Source organism: Heterodontus francisci, chromosome 7, assembly GCF_036365525.1.
Source record: "Heterodontus francisci isolate sHetFra1 chromosome 7, sHetFra1.hap1, whole genome shotgun sequence".
Taxonomy (NCBI): Eukaryota; Metazoa; Chordata; class Chondrichthyes; order Heterodontiformes; family Heterodontidae; genus Heterodontus; species Heterodontus francisci.
Genome location: NC_090377.1, coordinates 117,965,884 through 117,984,947, shown reverse-complemented (window position 1 = coordinate 117,984,947; position 19,064 = coordinate 117,965,884). Strand labels below are relative to the sequence as shown.

General features: G+C 41.9%; 1 protein-coding gene across 12 annotated transcripts in view; it reads left to right on the top strand.

Annotated features, from left to right (window-relative positions):
• LOC137372267 (double-stranded RNA-specific editase 1-like) overlaps positions 1 to 19,064 on the top strand; it is a 428,430-nt gene that overhangs the window by 115,610 nt on the left and 293,756 nt on the right. For 9 of the 12 annotated variants that reach the window (XM_068035992.1, XM_068035993.1, XM_068035985.1 and 6 more), the window contains exon 2: positions 14,758 to 14,802. The exons of 1 other annotated variant lie outside the window; for it this stretch is intronic. In XM_068035992.1, coding sequence (XP_067892093.1) covers positions 14,758 to 14,802 — 45 coding nt within the window. Of the gene's footprint in view, positions 1 to 14,755; positions 14,803 to 14,853; positions 14,926 to 19,064 lie in introns of those variants that run through there. 2 more of the 12 variants (XM_068035990.1, XM_068036000.1) reach the window with 2 other exon arrangements.

Sequence of the window (19,064 nt, the reverse complement as noted above, 5' to 3'; positions counted from 1 at the left end):
GGAGGTGGTCAGTGGTTTGTGAAGCAGCACCTGGAGTGGCTATAAAGGCCAATTCTAGAGCGACAGGCTCTTCCACAGGTGCTGCAGAGAAATTTGTTTGTCGGGGCTGTTATACAGTTGGCTCTCCCCTTGCGCCTCTGTCTTTTTTCCTGCCAACTACTAAGTCTCTTCGACTCGCCACACTTTATCCCCGTCTTTATGGCTGCCCGCCAGCTCTGGCGAATGCTGGCAACTGACTCCCACGACTTGTGATCAATGTCACAGGATTTCATGTCGCGTTTGCAGACGTCTTTAAAGCGGAGACATGGATGGCCGGTGGGTCTGATACCAGTGGCGAGCTTGCTGTACAATGTGTCTTTGGGGATCCTGCCATCTTCCATGCGGCTCACATGGCCAAGCCATCTCAAGTGCCGCTGACTCAGTAGTGTGTATAAGCTGGGGATGTTGGCCGCCTCGAGGACTTCTGTGTTGGAGATACGGTCCTGCCACCTGATGCCAAGTATTCTCCGGAGGCAGCGAAGATGGAATGAATTGAGACGTCGCTCTTGGCTGACATATGTTGTCCAGGCCTCGCTGCCAGAGAGCAAATACTCTTAATGTATTGATAAAACATCTTTGGGTTCACCTTGATTTTGCTTGCCAATATTCTTTCATGCCCTCTCTTTGCTTTCCTAATTTCCTTCATCTTTCCACTTTCTATACTCCTCTCGGCTTTCTGTAGTGTTAAGTTCTCTGTGTCAGAAGTACGTTTTCCTTTTCTGCCTTATCTTGCCCTATGAGCTCCTTGACGTCCAGGGGGCTCTAGAGTTGGCCGTCCCACCCTTTTTCTTTGTGGGAACATATTTATTCTGAACCTCTTGAATCTCCCCTTTGAATGCCTCCCACTTCTCTGACACTGATTTACCTTCAAGTAGCTGTTTCCAGCCCACTTTCGCTAAATCACTCCCCAGTTTAGTAAAATTGGCCTTGCTGCAATTGAGAACTCCTGTTCTATCCTTGTCCTTTTCCAGAATTGTTAAAACAAACTGAATTATGATTACTATGACCAAAATGCTTTCCCACTGCCACTCCTTCCACCTGCCCAACTTCATTTCCTAAAATTGTCTAAAACTGAACCCTCTCTTGTTGGACTTGCTACATACTGGGCAATAAGGTTCTCCTGAATGCACCTCAAGAATTCTGCTCCCACAATTCCTTTCACACTAAAACTATCCCAGTTAATATTCGGGCAGTTATTACTGCCTTATTGTTTTTGAACTTCTCAAAATTTGCCTACATATTTGCTGTACTATTTCTCTCTGACTGGGGCTCTGTAGTATACTGCCAACAGTGTGACTGCCCCTTTTCTGTTCCTTATTTCAATCCATATGGCCTCATTTGATGATCCTTCTAACTTATCATTCCTTCTCACAGCTGTAATAGTGTCTTTGACCAAAATTGCCACTCCCCCTCCTTTTTTCTATCCCCCCCCCCCTCTATCGCGTCAAAAACCCGGTAATCAGGAACATTGAGCTGCCATTCCTGTCCCCCCTTAAGCCAAGTTTCTGTAATAGCTATATCATACTGCCACATGTCTATCTGTGCCACGAGCTCATCTGCTTTATTTGCTATACTCCTTGCATTGAAGTAGATACCTTTGAGCACTGTCTAACTTTTTAACATTTTCTAACTTTGTTTCCTTTACCTTCCAGACTCATTTTCTAATTTTCTGCCTTCCATTTTCATTTCTGATTTTGTTCCAACTGAATCTTCCCTCAAGTCCCCAACCCCCTGCCAAAAGCAGTTTAAACCCTTCCTGGTATCACTAGCAAAAAGTCACGTAAGGAACTCAGTCCCACCTCTGTTCAGGTGTAGCCCGTCTGGCCTGTACAGGTCCCATCTCCCCCAGAGCCAGTCCCAATGTCCCAAGAATCTATAGCCCTCCCTCTTGCACCGACTTTCCAGCCACGCATTCATCTGTCTTATCTCCCTATTCCTGTACTCACGAGTGGCACTGGGATTAATCTGGAGATTACTACTTTTGAGGTCCTGCTTGCTAATTTTTTACCTAACTCCCTAAATTCAGACAGCGGGACCACATCCCTCATCTACCTATGTCATTAGTTCCGATGTAGACCAAGGCTGCTGGCTGTTCACCCTCTCTTCTCCCACTAGGATGCTCAGCAATCGCTCAGTGACCTCCTTGACCCTGGCAACAGGGAGGCAACACACCATCCTGGAATCACGTTTGCGGCTGCAGAAACGCCTATCTGCTCCGCTAACTATCGAATCATCTATCGCTATGGCTCTTCCAGTCTTCCTCCTGTGCAGCTGAGCCACCTGTGGTGCCATGGACTTAGCTCTGGCTGCACTTCCCAGATGAACCATCACTCTCATCAGTATTCAGAACTGAATACCGGTTGGAGAGTGAGACGCATTCAGAGGATTCTTGTACTACCTACCTGGTCCTTTTTGATTGCCTGGTGGTCACCCGTTCCCTCTCTCCCTTCATACTCTTAAGCTGTGGGTTGACCACATCTCAGCCTCATGGATGTAGTGCAGTGACGAAACCCAGAGCGCAAGCTGCTGCAACTGACTACTCTTCTGCACATATGGTTATCCAGTACCTGAGAAACGTCCTGGAGTTGCCACATAGCACAGGTTGTATACTCTGGAGGTTGGGGCAGCCCTGCCATTCCTCTATCTATTAAATTATAAACTCTGCTACTACAAATAAACCCTGCTACTAATGAATACCGCGAGTTGAGAAAGTAAAAAAGGAAAAATACTTGCGAATCAACCACTTACCTGATTCCCATTGATGTCACATTTGATTTTCCTTAGAACGCTGCTGGTCAGCTCAGAACCTGCAGACCAGTTAGCTCCCTCCTAGGCCCACTCTTAATCCTTCTTTATTGTGTTAATTGAATTATATTTATTTTTCTTAATTAACTAATAGTTTCCCTCTTCACTGAACTCCCTCATTCACCAAACTCCTGGCTTCACACTGTGCACTCATGCAGTACTTAGTGACCTTCTCAGGGCAACAAGGCATGGGCAGGAAATGCTGATTTTGCTTGCAACATCCATATCCCAAGAATGCATATAAAAAAAGAAAAGAAAACAAACTTGAGCTAAACATGCAGCTAGCAGCATGTTTTAATTTTCATGAACTCTGATTCATTCTCTCTATTACAGTGTATATTTAAGTGTTACCAAATAAGGCAGAAGTTTTTAGCTTTATGATGTGAAGTAATTAGAATAGTAGCGATGCGATATCTGGTTTGCCATCCTCATGATAGCTTCATGACTCATATTGCCACTTGTGAATTTATCTGACCTCCTGCGGAGATAATTTGGCGTATCACACTGTCCTTACTTTGTGCTTAATAAATTTGCAAGTGAGATTCACATGTCGAAGCTGTGGGATCAGGCTGTCCAGTTGTCACAGCTGCCTTATTCTTGGTTGTAGGATCTTGTAATCTGAATTGTGCACTCACATGACTTGGTGTTATATGCTGATTTGTGCGCTTGAGAGCTGTATTGAAAAGTGCAAAGTTCCTGCTATGACCTTGTTCATTCGGTGGAGGCTTGCATTTGCCTTGCCTGAGAATGGTTTTGCAGTGGGCATGGTTCGTAAGCTCATATGCACCATCTTGTGGTTACTTTGATTGTGATAAATTGATAGAGGGCCACAATCACTTTTTTTATTGTGAAATGGGGGAATGTCTCTACAGATGCTTGTGCCTTTCTCCAGTCCGTACCAAAAAAACTATGCAGTATAATGTGATCTCAGACCATTTTTTCATTCCATCTTTGCTACTGTAAGGAATGTTATTTCCTTCCAAAACATGGATGGGCAGTTAAATGCTAGTATTCTTAACATTGAAGCGACGACAGTGTCACTTGTTTTGTATTTTCTGAATTATTTGCAAATGCAGGTATAAGGAAAGGATTATGCTGAGTATATTTTTACAGGATTATGCTCATATACGTTCCTGATTACAGGGTTTTCAGACGCGATAGGGAGGGGTTTCAGAAAGGAGGGGGTGTGGCAGTTTTGGTTTAAAAAAAACTATTACAGATGTGAGAAGGGATGATATGTTGAAAGCTTCTTCAAATGAGGCCATATGGATTGAGCTAAGGAACAAAAGGAGTGTAGTATAGACCCCCAAACAGTCAGAGGAAGATAGAAGAGCAAATATGTAGGCAAATCTCTGAGAAGTGCAAGAACAATAGAGCAGTAATAGAAGGGGATTTTAACTACCCCAATATTAACTGGGATAGTTTTAATGTGAAAGGAATTGAGGGAGCAGAATTCTTGAGATGCATTCAGGAGAACTTTTTTGGCCAGTATGTAGTAAGTCCAACAAGAGAGAGTGCAGTTTTAGACTTAGTTTTAGAAAATGAAGATGGGCAGGTGGAAGGAACATAGGAAGATAGGAACAGGAGTAGGCCATTCAGCCGCTCGAGCCTGTCCCGCCATTCAATGAGATCATGGCTGATCCGCGGCCTAACTCTATATACCTGCTTTTGGCCCATGTCCCTTAATATCTTTTGCTTAACAAAAATCTATGTGTCTCAGGTTTAAAATCAACAACTGTTCTAGCTTTTACTGCTGTTTGTGGGAGACAGTTCCAAACCTGTACCACCCTTTGCGTGAAGAAGTGCTTCCTAACATCTCTCCTGAATGGTCTGGTCCTAATTTTTAGACCTATGCCCCCTAGTTTTATAATCTCCAACCAGTGGAAATAGTTTACCATTATCTAGCCTGTCTTTTCCTGTTAATATCTTGAAGACTTTGATCAGATCACCCCTTAACCTTCTAAATTCTTGTGAAAACAGGCCTAATTTGTGTAATCTCTCCTCGTAACTTAACCCCAGTAGTCCAGGTATCATTCTTATAAACCTATGTTGCACTCCCTCCAAGGTCAATATATCCTTCCTAACGTGTGGTGCCCAGAACTGCTCACAGTACTTCAAGTGGGTTCTAACCAGGGTTTTGTACAGCTGCAGCATAACCTCTGTGTCTTTATACTCCAAACCTCTAGATATAAAGGCTAGCGTTCCATTAGCCTTTTTGATTATTTTCTGCACTTGCTCGTGACATTTTAAAGATCTGTGCACCAGAACCCCCAAGTCTGTTTGGACATCCACTGTACTTAACCTCTTCCCATTTAGAAAGTACCCTGCTCTATCCTTTTTTGATCTCACACTTGCCCGCATTGAAATCCATCTGCCATAGTTTTGCCCACTCACCTAGTCTGTCAATATCTCTTTGCAATTTTATGCTATCATCTAGACTGTCTACAATGCCGCCTAACTTTGTATCATCACAAATTTGGATACGTGACTTACTATGCCATCATCCAAGTCGTTAATGAATAATGTGAATAATTGAGGCCCCAACACAGATCCCTGTGGGACACCACTAGTTACATCCTGCCAATCGGAGTACTTACCCATTATCCCCACTCTCTGTCGCCTACCACTCAACCAACTTCCTAACCATGTCAATAATTTGCTCTCAACTCCATGGGCTTCTACCTTAGTTAACAGTCTCTTATGTGGGACTTTATCAAATGCCTTCTGGAAGTTCAATTAAATAAAATCCATAGACATTCCCCTCCCCTGTCAAACTACCTTAGTCACCTCTTCAAAAAAATTCAATGAGATTTGTCGGGCATGACCTTCCTGTTATGAATCCATGCTGGCTGTTCCTGATTAACTGAAATTTTTCTCGGTGTTCAGTCACCCTATCCTTGATTATAGACTCCAGCAACTTGCCCACCACAGATGTCAGGCTAACTGGTCTGTAATTTCCTTGGTTTCCCCCTTTCACCCTTCTTAAAAAGTGGAGTGACATGCAACTTTCCAATCCAGAGGGACCACTCCTGAATCTAGGGAACTCTGAAAGACTATAGTTAGGGCATCTACAATGTGCTCCCCTCCTTCCTTTAACACCCTCTGATGGAAACAGTCAGGTCCTGGTGATTTCTCACTCTTTAGTTCCATTAATTTCCTTGTTACTGATGTTTTACTTACGTTAATTGTATTAAGTCCCTGTCCCCTATCGGCTATTAACTTTTTCGGGACTTCCGCCATGTTTTCAGTTGAAAAGTTATCCTTTTCCACTGTAAATACTGAGGCAAAGTAATTGTTCAACATGTGTCTGCCATTTCCCCATTATCAATGACAATATCTCCATTTTCAGCTTTTAGTGGGCCTACATTGCTCTTGATCACCCGCTTTCCCTTTATGTAACTATAACATTTCTTATTGATTTTGATGCCCCTTGCAAGTTTCCTTTCATAATCTCTTTTAGTAGCTCTAATAAGCTGCTTTGTGACCCTTTGCTGGTCTTTGTATCGATCCCATTCGGCTGGATCTATACTGCGTTTTAGATTTTTGTAAGCCCTTTTTGTTTTATGCTATCCCTAATCTCTTTAGTTGTCCATGGCTGTTTTTTCTGTGAAGTGGAGCTTTTTCCTCTCAGGGGTATATACTTGCTCTGTATTTCGTTCAATGTTTCTTTAAATATTCTTCACTGTTCTTCAGTCATTTGACACATTACCCTGGGCAGTCTCTGTCTTGTCCCGGTAAAGTCAGCCTTACCCAAGTCTAAAATTCTAGTAGCTGATTCGTGCTTTTCACTTTCAAACGCTACCTTGAATTCGATCATGTTGTGGTCGCTATTTGATGAATGTTCACGCACAGTTAGGCTACTAATTAAATTTGGCTCATTACTCATAACTAAATCTAATATTGCCTGCCCCCTTTTTATATCTAGGACATATTGCTGTAGGAAACTATCCCGGACACATTCCAGAAATTCACTACCTTTCTGACAGGTGCTAGTCTGCTTCTCTCCCAATTTATGTGTAAGTTAAAATCCCCCATTAATACTACTATGCCTTTGTTACACACTTGCCTAATTTGTGCATTTATACAATCTAACACCTCAGAACTGCTACCAGGGGGTCTATACACAACACCCATTACAGTTTTAGATCCTTTTCTGTTCCTCAATTCCACCCATATGGTCTCCACTGGATGCCTTCCCCTCATTATATCCTCCTTCACCAATGAGGTGATATTATTTCTAATCAGTAAGGCTACTCCATCCCCTCTGCCATTTCCCCTGTCCCTCCTGTAAACTTTATAACAAGGTATATTTAGTTCCCAGTCCCAACCATCCTGCAGCCACGTCTCCGCAATGGCCACCACATCATAGTTTTCCATTTGAATTTACGCCTGCAGCTCATCTAGTTTATTCCTTACACTCTGCAGTCGGAGAGCATTTTGGTAGTAGTGATCATAGTTCAGTCAGTTTTAACATAATTATGGAAAAGAACAAAGATAGAGCATGAATTAAAGTTCTCAATTGGGGCAAGGGCAGTTTTACTAAACTGAGGAGTGATTTAGCGAAAGTGGACTAGAAACAGCTACTTGAAGGTAAATCAGTGTCAGAGGGGAGATTCAAGGGGAGATTCAGAGTAAACATGTTCCCACAAAGAAAAAGGGTGAGGCGGCCAAATCTAGACCCCCTGGATGTCAAGGAGCTTACAGGGCAAGATAGAAAAGGAAAGCTTATGCCCAACACCGAGAACTTAATACTGCAGAAAGCTGAGAGCAGTATAGAAAGTGGAGGGGTGAAATTAGAAAAGCAAAGAGGGCATGAAAGAATATTGGCAAGCAAAATCAAGGTGAACTCAAAGATGTTTTATCAATACATTAAGTGTAAGAAGATAACTAAGTAAATAGTAGGGCCCATAAAAGATGAAAAAGGCAACTTTTTGTGTTGGGGCAGAAGATGTTGGTATTATTCTTAATGAATACTTTGCGTCTGTCTTCACAGAAGAGGGGGAACGATGCAAATATTGCAGTTAAGAAAGAGGGGTGTGAACTATTAGATGTGATTAACATAGGGAGAGAGGATGTATTAATGGGATTAGTGTGCTTGAAAGTTGATAAATCACGAGGGCGTGATGAAATGTAGCCCAAGCTGTTAAAAGAAGCAAGCCAGGATATAGTGGAAGGTCTGACCATCATTTTCCAGTTCTCACTGGATACAGGTGTGGTTCCGGAGGTTTGGAGGACTGCTAACGTTGTACCTCTGTTTAAAAAGGGAGCGAGGGATTGACCGCATAATTAGAGGCCAGTCAGTTTAACCTCAGCAGTGGGCAAATTATTGGAATCTATTCTGAGAGACAGGATAAATTGTCACTTCGAAAGGCACAGGTTAATCAAGGATAGTCATCATGGATTTGTTAAGAGAAGATCTTGTCTGACCAACTTGATCAAATTTTTTGAAGAAATAACAAGGAAGATATATGAGGGTAGTGCAGTTGATGTGGTCTACATGGATTTTAGCAAGGCTTTTGACAAGGTCCCACATGGCAGACTGGTTAAAAAAAAATCCCATGGGATCCAGAGAAATGCAGCAGGTTGGATACAAAATTGACTCAGTGGCAGGTAACAAAGGATAATTGTTGACTGGTATTTTTTTTGACTGGAGGGCTGTTCCATTGGCGTTCCACAGGACTCGGTACCGGGTCCCCTGCTTTTTGTGATCTATGTTAATGATTTGGATGTAAATGTGGGGGGCATGATCAAGACGTTTGCAGACAACACAAAGAGTGGCCATTTGGTAGATAGTAAGGAAGATAGCTGTAGGCTGCAGGAAGATATTGATAGTCTGGTGAGATGGGCAGAATAGTGGCAAATGGAATTCAACCCGGAGAAATGTGAGGTGATACATTTGGGGAGGTCAAACAAGGCAAAGGAATGCAAGATTATTGGGAAAATACTGAGAGGTGTAGAGGAAGTGAGGGACAGTGGCGCAGTGGTTAGCACCGCAGCCTCACAGCTCCAGCGACCCGGGTTCAGTTCTGGGTACTGCCTGTGGCTGCGTGGGTTTGCTCCGGTTTCCTCCCACATGCCAAAGACTTGCAGGTTGATAGGTAAATTGGCCATTATAAATTGCCCCTAGTATAGGTAGGTGGTAGGGAAATATAGGGACAGGTGGGGATGTGGTAGGAATATGGAATTAATGTAGGATTAGTATAAATGGGTGGTTGATGGTCGGCACAGACGCAGTGGGCCTGTTTCAGTGCTGCATCTCTAAATAAAATAAAATAAATAAATAAATAAGATCCCTGAAGGTCACCGGACAGGTCGATAAGGTGGTTAGTTTAGTTTAGAAATACAGCACTGAAACAGACCCTTTGGCCCACCGAGTCTGTGCCGACCATCAACCACCCATTTTATATTAATCCTACACTAATTCCATATTCCTACCACATCCCCACTTGTCCCTATATTTCCCTACCACCTACCTATACTAGGGGCAATTACTAATGGCCAATTTACCTATCAACCTGCAAGTCTTTGGCATGTGGGAGGAAACCGGAGCACCCGGAGGAAACCCACGCAGACACAGGGAGAACTTGCAAACTCCACACAGGCAGTACCCAGAATTGAACCCGGGTCCCTGGAGCTGTGAGGCTGTGGTGCTAACCACTGCGCCACTGTGCCGCAGTGTTCAGAAGGCATCTGGAATCCTTTCCTTTCTTAGCCGAGGTATAGAATATAAGAGCCAGGGAGGTTATGCTGGAACTGTATAAATCATTGGTTAGGCCATAACTTGAGTATTCTGTGCAGTTTTGGTCACCGCATTACAGTAAGGATGTAATTGCACTCGAGAGGGTACAGAGGAGATTGACGAGGATGTTGCCAGGACTAGAAAAATGCTGCTATGAGGAAAGATTGGATAGGCTGGGGTTGTTCTCCTTGGAACAGAGAAGGCTCAGGGAGATTTGATTGTTCTGTACAAAATTGTGAGGGGCCTGGATAGAGTTGATGTGAAGGGGTTATTTACCTTAGCAGAGAGGTCGGTGATGAGGGGGGCATAGTTTTAAAGATTGGTAGAAGGATTAGAGGGGAGATGAGGAAAATCTTTTTCACCCAGAGGGTGGTGGGGTTCTGGAACTCACTGCCTTAAAGGGTTGTTGAGGTAGAAACCCTCAACTCATTCAAAAGAAGTCTGGATATGTACCTCAAGTGCCATAATCTGCAGGGCTACAGACCAAATGCTGGAAGGTGGGTTTAGAATGAGTGGAACGTTTTCGGCTGGCGCAGACACGATGGGCCAAGTGGCTTCTTTCTGTGCCGTGATGTTTTATGTTTCTGTGATTACAGCTGGTGCTGTTCTTTGGTATTGAGGAACCGATAGTGCTCTGGTGTATTATGCTGGTGCGATGTGTTCTCGTTTTTATCAGCTGGCTTTTTGATTTTAAAAGAAATTTAGTCCTGATTCTTCATAACTGAGACTGCAAAAGACTTCTGTTGGCAAGAGTTGCTCTGAACAGTTACTTTTACTGTGTGCAACAGAGCCACCTTCTGCTTGAAGAAATGACCAACATGTGTGCAGTTCAGTAAATATTCAGAATATCATAGTAGGTCCAATTGCAAATCATTGTACTCCCGTATGCCATCAGCACCATAATTTTCTGTCGAAATGCAGCATTTTGGGTAAAGTATCTTGTTTTTTAAAAATAATATTTCATATTAAGTGCAACAAAAATAACCTGCATCCAACAGCTTCTTGGAAAACTGGGTGAATTTGTTTTTAAAAAAAAAAGCTTATGTGATTTGATTTTTTTTCTCCACTTTTTCACTTCCTCCTCATTTCAACACAAAATTAGACAGCTGTCTAGCTGGAATATCAATATCTTGGTGCTAATTGACACGAGTTATTTTAGAGTGGTTAATTTAAGTTAGTTTTGCCTATTTTCTCTTATCTTGGGCATTTAAAATCTGCTTGGCATTCCTACTGCTCTCTGGAACCTTTTCTCTCAATTTTGTACATAAATGCCATCCATGACAGAGACTTTTCGTTCAGCTGCTTTCCCCCCACTCACTTTGCTCCGAAACCTCCTCCAGTCTTAGTTTATTAACAAACTGCACATACTGTATTACTTAAATTGCACCATACATTTTATCTTTTTTAAAGATGGTAATTATTTTGCATAATTTTGTAAGTAGAATTAGTGATACTGCAGCATATCCAAGCAAACAGTATAACGATGAATACACTTCGAAAGTACTTCATTGGCTGCTAAGTGCTCTGGTTCGTTCTGAGTTCGTGAAAGTTGTTAATTCATGCAAGTTTTTTTGTTTCTAACACCCAATTATTTCTAATCCCTGTGTTTTTTAAAATAAATCCTTAATTAGAAAGTTACAATTTTTTACAGCTTCAGTTTGCTGCACTGGTTTCACTTTGCACAGATGTTGCAATTATAGTGTAAAACCAGTCTAACTTTGTTCAAATCTGCGTTTATTGCAGAGATAATTGTTATTTCTATAGATTTCTCCATAGAGTTCTTGAATAGGTATTTCATAACAAATGTATTTTGAAAAATGTAAAGGAAAGGTAGTTCTCAAAGGTGAACCTCAATTTGTGTTGTGTTGTGCCAGGGGTTATCTTTGGTCACCAGAATGATCATGGAATAATGGGTGATTTTGGAAGAGGAGTGTATGACTTTGACATCCAGCAGGATCCAGTGATGGATGGCTGAACCAGTTATGTGTCAGAAACATTTCTAGTTTGTGCTTCTTGAGAACTCCTTTGGCTCAGCGTCCAGTATTCCTCTGTGAAGTGCCTTGAGATTTTTTTCTTTATTGAAGAATGCAACTGTCCCCCTCTCTCTTTTCACTCTCTAATATTGCCTGCCTCTGCTTGCTCATGCGTTTGTCAGCTGCAGGCCTGATTACTTTAATGCTGGCTTCTCATAAACTTCAGTAGTTGAAGTTATTGTTTCTTTGCTTTTCTGTCTGCAAGGCTCCAAGGCTAAATGTTTTTCTTTTCCTGTTATTCAGGAAGCTTCTTGACATGAGGGCAGTTCCATTGTGGCAGACTATCCGATTTCTAGTGTTTGGCGCTTTCCAGTTAGCTGCTTCCTATGCTCAGCACAACATCCCCTCACACACGGAATGCTTAAGTGAGGAACATTGAACTTCATGTAACATTTATTTCATGAAAATGGGGCTATAGGGGAAATAATCTTCTGAGACATTCACGCTTCATATATATTGAGGGACGTGGAGAAAATAATTATCTGAGGTTAGCATGTTCCTGTACTGCACTACATTCTATGCACTGAATGCACTTCTGTATGGTCCAGCTAGAAACTTCCTTCATTTCTTGTGTAATATTTCTTTGTGTTGCTGAATGTTATTAGCTTGTGTGATTTGTCCATTTTCTTCTCTGCACTAAAAAAAATGTTCGAATGTGATGACTGAATAGCAAACTGCTGCTCCTGCTAATTTCATTTTTACGTAGTTGGAGTCGAAGACCAGAGATTTGCAACTGCATCATGATTCAAGAAGAAGATGGAAAGGTGTTCTACCAGGCAGTAAATTGTGCCATCATTGCTGCTACAGCGCAGTCACTGACCCTTCATTGCAGTGTGGACTCTTTTTATGATGTGCCTGATGGTCTTGACCATTATTCTTTTTGAACTAAATTCAATGGGTGCATTCTTCATTGCTCGCTCTGTTTGTCTATCTGTGCTTACCTTTGTTTATCCGTGCACATCCTCTACCATTGGCGGCGTGCTTTCAGCTGCCTCTGCTCTCAGCTCTGAAGTTTCCTCCCTTCACCTCTTGCCTCTCCACCTTTCTTTTCTAATTTATGATGCTCCTCTTTGGCCAAGCTTTTCGCCATCTGCCCTAGTACTGCCTTATGTGGCTCGGTGTCAAATCTTGCTTTATACTAGTTGGACATCCAAAATCCGGCTGTCCGAAGACCAGACATTTTTGAAAATATACTCAGTGGTTCTTTTCCCAACCATCTGTCGAAGCCTCTGGCTTGTCCAATTCTCTTGAAGGTTCCAGATAGATGGTCTGATTTGACAAAGAGTGGCTGATAAATGACTTCAAAACAGTAACCAAACTGACGTGGAATGAATTGTCTTTGATTTTCAAAATCGCTGTCCATCAAACATTGATTTAAACATTTCAAACACAAACATTCATTGTAATTTGAATGGCATGGCTCCCTCCCTCAGACATCTGACTTCAGACAAACCAACTGATGTTGCAACTACATATCAAGTCAAGTTGATGTATGATTTATGAGTGTGAAGCAGGCTTTTAACCTTAGAGTGCCAGAATTGATACTAAGGTAAATATTGGACACTGCTTCATTTGATTGCACAGCCCATTCCAAAATCCAGTATGGTCTTGATCCCGAGGGTGCTGGATTTTGGATGTCCAACTTGTAATGCTTCTATGAATCGCCTTGGGATGTTATCATACATTAAGGGCTCCATATCTAACTACAAGTTCTTGCTGATATAAAAGCAAAATACTGCAGATGCTGAAAATCTGAAATAAAAAGCTGGAAATACTCAACAGGTCAGGCAGCATCTGTGGAGAGAGAAGCAGAGTTAATGTTTCAGGTCTGTGGCCTTTCATCAGAACTTTATTACAAGTTCTTGCTCTTGGGTTTTATGGTAGACACAAAAAGATCTAGTTGCATACAGCTTTAATCAAGATAAACTTTGCAGTATGTTTTGAAAGTGCCTCTGTGTTTTAAATATATTTTTTGAGGATTCATTATTGAAAGATTGAAGAAATGTTACATTTTGGGGTTTTCAAAGGGGGTCATGTAAAGGCCACTTGACACTCAAATGTTTTTTAAAAGGGGCATTGAGAGGTCTTGTGAGGGAAAACAAGCCTTTCCAGGCAGCCAGCTGACTTACAGCAACAACAGTGAGCCTTTCCGGGAAACCACCTGACTTCCAGCTCAGTAAACAACAGAGAACTTTGGGCACCTAGAGAAGTTGTTTATGATGAAGTGACAGGTCAAAAGGTTGACCACCTCCTGTTGTCAGTTTCACTTTTGAATTGTTTTGATTTGGGGTTGAACTGTATAAAAAGGGAGAGAACTTCCAAGGAGAGAAGCGAAGACCACAACCCAGCTCAGGTTTCAGCACCTCTCTAAAAGACCGTGACAATCCACTGTGTCAACTCATCTCATCTCATGTCTTTGAAGAAAAGCCTGCTAAATTAATTCTAAACGCCGCCATCCCAGTGATCCATCTACGTGTACTTGGAGGCCAGACTGTGTGCCAGTTTTGGAACACAGCATATCTCATCTGCTGTTCCTTCAAGAATGAGCAAGTGTTTAGCCCAAGTGTTTCTTTTGTCTGTAATAGAGCTCAATAATCAAAAAATTCCTTTATTTTTCTGGTTAACAGGTGTATATGTGTGTGTGAGGGGCTAAGGTAAAAAGGGAACTTTAATATTTCAATCTGTGTGTTTATGCTTCATTACTGATTAAAACTTGTTTTATAATAAACTGATAATTTTGTTCTTTATTGAAGAAATCTAGTTGCTGTGTTTTATTCTGGGATAAAAATAGAGTCTATGATCCTATCGATAAGTGGGAAAAAATTTAAATACATGTTGTGACCTGTGGAGAAGTGGAACTAGAATAAACAGTGCACTCCTCCAGCCTTGGTTGTAACAACTACTAATTGATTCAGGTTACTGTTTCCTTCATCAGGCCTGTCAAGTCTCCCATATAGATTGACTCATTTTTATTTTTAAAATTGGAGTTGATGTATCTTACACTTGAAAATAAATTCAGCTCCTGGTTAAATTGGTTTGCATCCTAAATCTAAGCCTAACCTATTGCTTTTGTTCAAATATGCATCAGTAACTACACTGTTGGGCCATATTTTATGACACGGCTGTTCTCTTTCTTTGCAGATTATTGGACTCAAGATATAGTTGGAAAGAAAAGGGACCATGCAGGTATCTTAAAATAATTAATACTTCACTGCAACAGGACATAGGCTAGCAGAATGGGCAGACAAGTGGAAAATGGAATTTAATGCAGACAAGTGTGAGGTGATGCATTTTGGTCGAAGGGATAAGGTGAGGCAATATTGACTTAATGGCACTGTTCTAAAGAGTGTGCAAGAACAGAGGGACTGGAGATGCATGTGCGTCGATCTTTGAAGGTGACAGGACATATTGAGAGTGTGGTTAGCAAAGCATATGGGATCTTGGGCTTCACAAATAGAGGCATAGAGTATAGAAGCAGGGAAGTTATGCTGAACCTTTATAAAACTCTGGTTGGGCCTCAACTAGAGTATTGCATCCATTTCTGGTCACCACACTTTAGGAAAGATGTGAGGGTCCTTGAGAGAGTGCAGAGGAGATTTACCAGAATGTTTCCAGGGCTGGGGAATTTTAGTTACAAAGTTAGGTTGGGTTGTTCTCCCTGAAGCAAAGGAGGTTGAGGGGAGATTTGATTGAAGTGTACAAGATGATGACAGGCTTAGATAAATTAGACAAGGAAAAACTGTTTCCATTAATTGATGTTACAAGGATTAGGGGACACGGATTGGAAGTTTTGGGCAAGAGATGCAGGGGGAATGTGAGGAAGAACTTTTTTATGCAGCGAATAGTAATGATCTTGAATTGATGCCCATGCGAGTGGTGGAAGTGGATACAATCAATGATTTCAAAAGGAAATTGGATGGGCACTTGAGGGAAATAAACTTGCAGGGCTCTGGAGATCGAGTAGAGGAGTGGGACTGATTGGATTACTCAGTGGAGAGCTGGCATAGACTCGATGGGCCAGATGGCCCCTTCAATGCTATAAATGACTGACTTCAAAATTGCCGTCTGAAAAGTATCCGCTGAATATGTACTTTGGGAGGGATTGTGACAATGCTATAGTCTTGGCATGTTAAGTCACTGCTGTTCATCCTAATGGACTATTCTGTTGCCCTGATTGACTTCTGTTCTTTATAATACAGTATTTCTACTCTGTTGGGTTATATTGAGACCGTTGTCAATCTTGATTCTATTTTGAATCTGACAATGGGACGTTGTGCAGTAGCTTATCCTAGATAATTATTTTATATATATCATAACATAAGAACATAACGAGCAGGAGCAAGACCACACAGCCTGTCGAGCCTGCTCCGCCATTCAAATATGATCATGGCTGATATTGGGCTTTAACTCCACTTTCCTGTCAGCTCCCCATATCCCTTGATTCCCTGAGAGACCAAAAATCTGTCTATCTCTGCCTTATATATATTCAGTGATGACGCCTCCACAACCCTCTGGGGTAGAGAATTCCATAGATTCACAGCCCTTTGCGTGAATACATTTCTCTTCATCTCAGTCCTGAATGATTGGCACCTTATCCTGAAACTGTCTCCCATGTTCTAGATTCCCCAACCAGGGGAACAACGTCTCAGTATCTACCCTGTCAAGCCCCTTCATAATCTTGAATGTTTGAATGAGATCACCTCTGATTCTTCTAAACTCCAGAGAATATAGACCTTATTTACTCAGTCTGTCATCATAGGACACCCTGTCATCCCAGGGGACCAATCTAGTGAACCTTTGTGGCACTGCCTCCAATGCAAGTATATCCTCCTTTAAATATGGAAACCAAAATTGCACACAGTATTCCAGGTGTGATCTCACCAAAGCCCTGTACAATTGTAGCAAGACCTCTTTGTTCTTATGCTCCAATCTCCTTACAATAAAGGCCAACATGTCATTTGCTTTCCTAATTGCTTGCTGTACCAGTAACTAACGTTTTGTGTTCCTTGTACGAGTATACCCAAGTCTCTCTGAACATCAACATTTGCAAGTTTTGCGCCTTTTTAAAAAAGAAAAATTGTGCTTTTCTATTCTTACTACCAAAGTGAATAACTTCACATTTCACCATATGTTCCATCTGCCACCTTGTTGCCCACTCACTTTAAACTGTCTACATCTTTTTGCAGCCTCTTTGTGTCCTCCTACACAGCTTGCATTCCCACCTAGCTTTGTTCTTCAGCAAACTTAGATACATTACTCTCTTGTCTCTTCGTCTGAGTCATTAATATAGATTGTAAATAGCTGAGGCCCCAGCACAGCACTAATCCTTGGGCATTCCACTAGTCACAGCCTGCCACTTGAAAATGACCCACTTATCTCTACTCTCTGCTTCCTGTCCGTTAACCAGTTCTCTATCCAATGCTAATGTGCCATCCCCAACTCCATGACCCCTTAACTTGTCATTAATCTTTTGTGTGGCATCTTATCGAATGCATTTTGGAAATCGAGGTCTGCCCCATCTACTGGTTCCCCTTTATCGATTCTATTTATTACATCCTCAAAAATCTTTAATAAATTTGTCAAGCAGGATTTCTCTTTTGTAAAACTGTGCTGATTTGTTCTAATCATACTGTACTTTTCTAAGTGCGTTGTTAAGACTTCCTTAACAATAGATTCCAGCACTTTCCTGACAACTGGCCTGTACTCCCCTGTTTTCTCTCTGCTGCCTTTCTTGAATAGTGGTGTTACATTTGCTAACTTCCAATCTGCTAGGACTGTTCGAGAGCTGGAATTTTGGAAAATCATAGCCAGTGCATCCACTATCTCTACAGCTATCTCTTTTAGAACCCTAGGGTGTAGGCCACCAGGTCTTTGGGATTTCAGATTTTAGTCCCTTAAGTTTCTCCAGTACTTTTTTCTCTGCTAGTATTAATTGCCTTAAATTTCCTTACTCTTATTACCCGCTAGGTTACCTTCTATTTCTGATTGTTACTTGTGTCTTCCACTGTCTCATTGTAAAGAACATCGAGGAATCTGAAAGACAATTCTTAACTGGTAAAAATGTTATGATGTCTAGGGTGGCTTAACTTAAGTGAACATACAACAAAGAATCATAAAAATTTACAGCACAGAAGGGGACCTTCAGCCCATCGTGTCCACACCCGGCTGACAAGTAGCCATCCAGGCCAAATCCCACTTTCCAGCTCTTGGTCCATAGCCTTGTAGGTTATGGCACTTCAACTACATATCCATGTACTTTCAAAATGTTATGAGGGTTTCTGCCTCTACCACTCTTTCAGGCAGTGAGTTCTAGATCCCCACCACCCTTTATTGAAAAAATTATTCTCTAATCCCTTCTAAATCTCCTACTCTTACCTTAAATCTATGTCCCCTGGTTATGATCCCACAAGGAGATAGGGACTGCTATGCACTCTATCTGCACCCGTCATATTTAATTAGACCCCCTCTGTTCCAAAGGAAACAGCCCCCAGCCTATCCAATCTTTTCTCATACTAAAATTCTCAGGCCAGGCAACATCCTTGTAAATCTCCACTGTACCCTTTCTAGTGCAATCACATCTTTCTTATCGTGTGGTGACCAGAACTGCACGCATACTCCAGCTGTGGCAGTCGCGGAAGCCAATGGCTTACTCCTTATCCTTAGACTTTGACCCCTGGTCCTGGACTCCCCACCATCGGGAACATCCTTCCTGCATCTAGTGGAGAGGTTCTGCAGTATACAGCAGAAACCACAAATTATACCTGCTTGCTGAGTGCTATTACCTGAGTACTGCAGGGCTGCCTCAAAGCAGTCCAGGTATCAGAAGCATTGTTTAAGAACCCCAATGGTTTGCTTAATGATATTTGTGTGGCAGCATGGCTTTCATTATGTGCATGCTGCCCAGCTGTGCATTGGTTACACATCCTTGGGTTCGCCTTGATTTTGCTTGCCAATATTCTTTTATGTCCTGTCTTTGCTTTTCTAATTTCCTTTTGATTTCTCCCCTCCACTTTCTATACTACTGCTGACTCTCTGTAGTATTGAGTTCTCGGTGTCGGACATGAGCTTTCCTTTTCTGTTTTATCTTGCCCTGTAAGCTCCTTGACATCCATGGGGCTCTAGATTTGGCCGCCTCACCCTTTTTCTTTGTGGGAACATGTTTACCCTGAACCCCTTCCCTTTGAATGCCTCCCACTGTTCTGATGCTGATTTACCTTCAAGTAGCTGTTCTAGTCCACTTTCGCTAAATCACTCCTCAGTTACTCAGTTTAGTAAAATTGCCCTTGCCCCAATTGAGAACTCTAACTCCTGTTCCATCTCTGTCCTTTTCCATAATTATGTTAAAACTGACTGAATTATGATCACTACCACCAAAATGCTCTCCCACTGCCACTCCTTACACCTGCCTGTCTTCAGTTCCTAAAACTAAGTCTAAAACTGCACGCTCA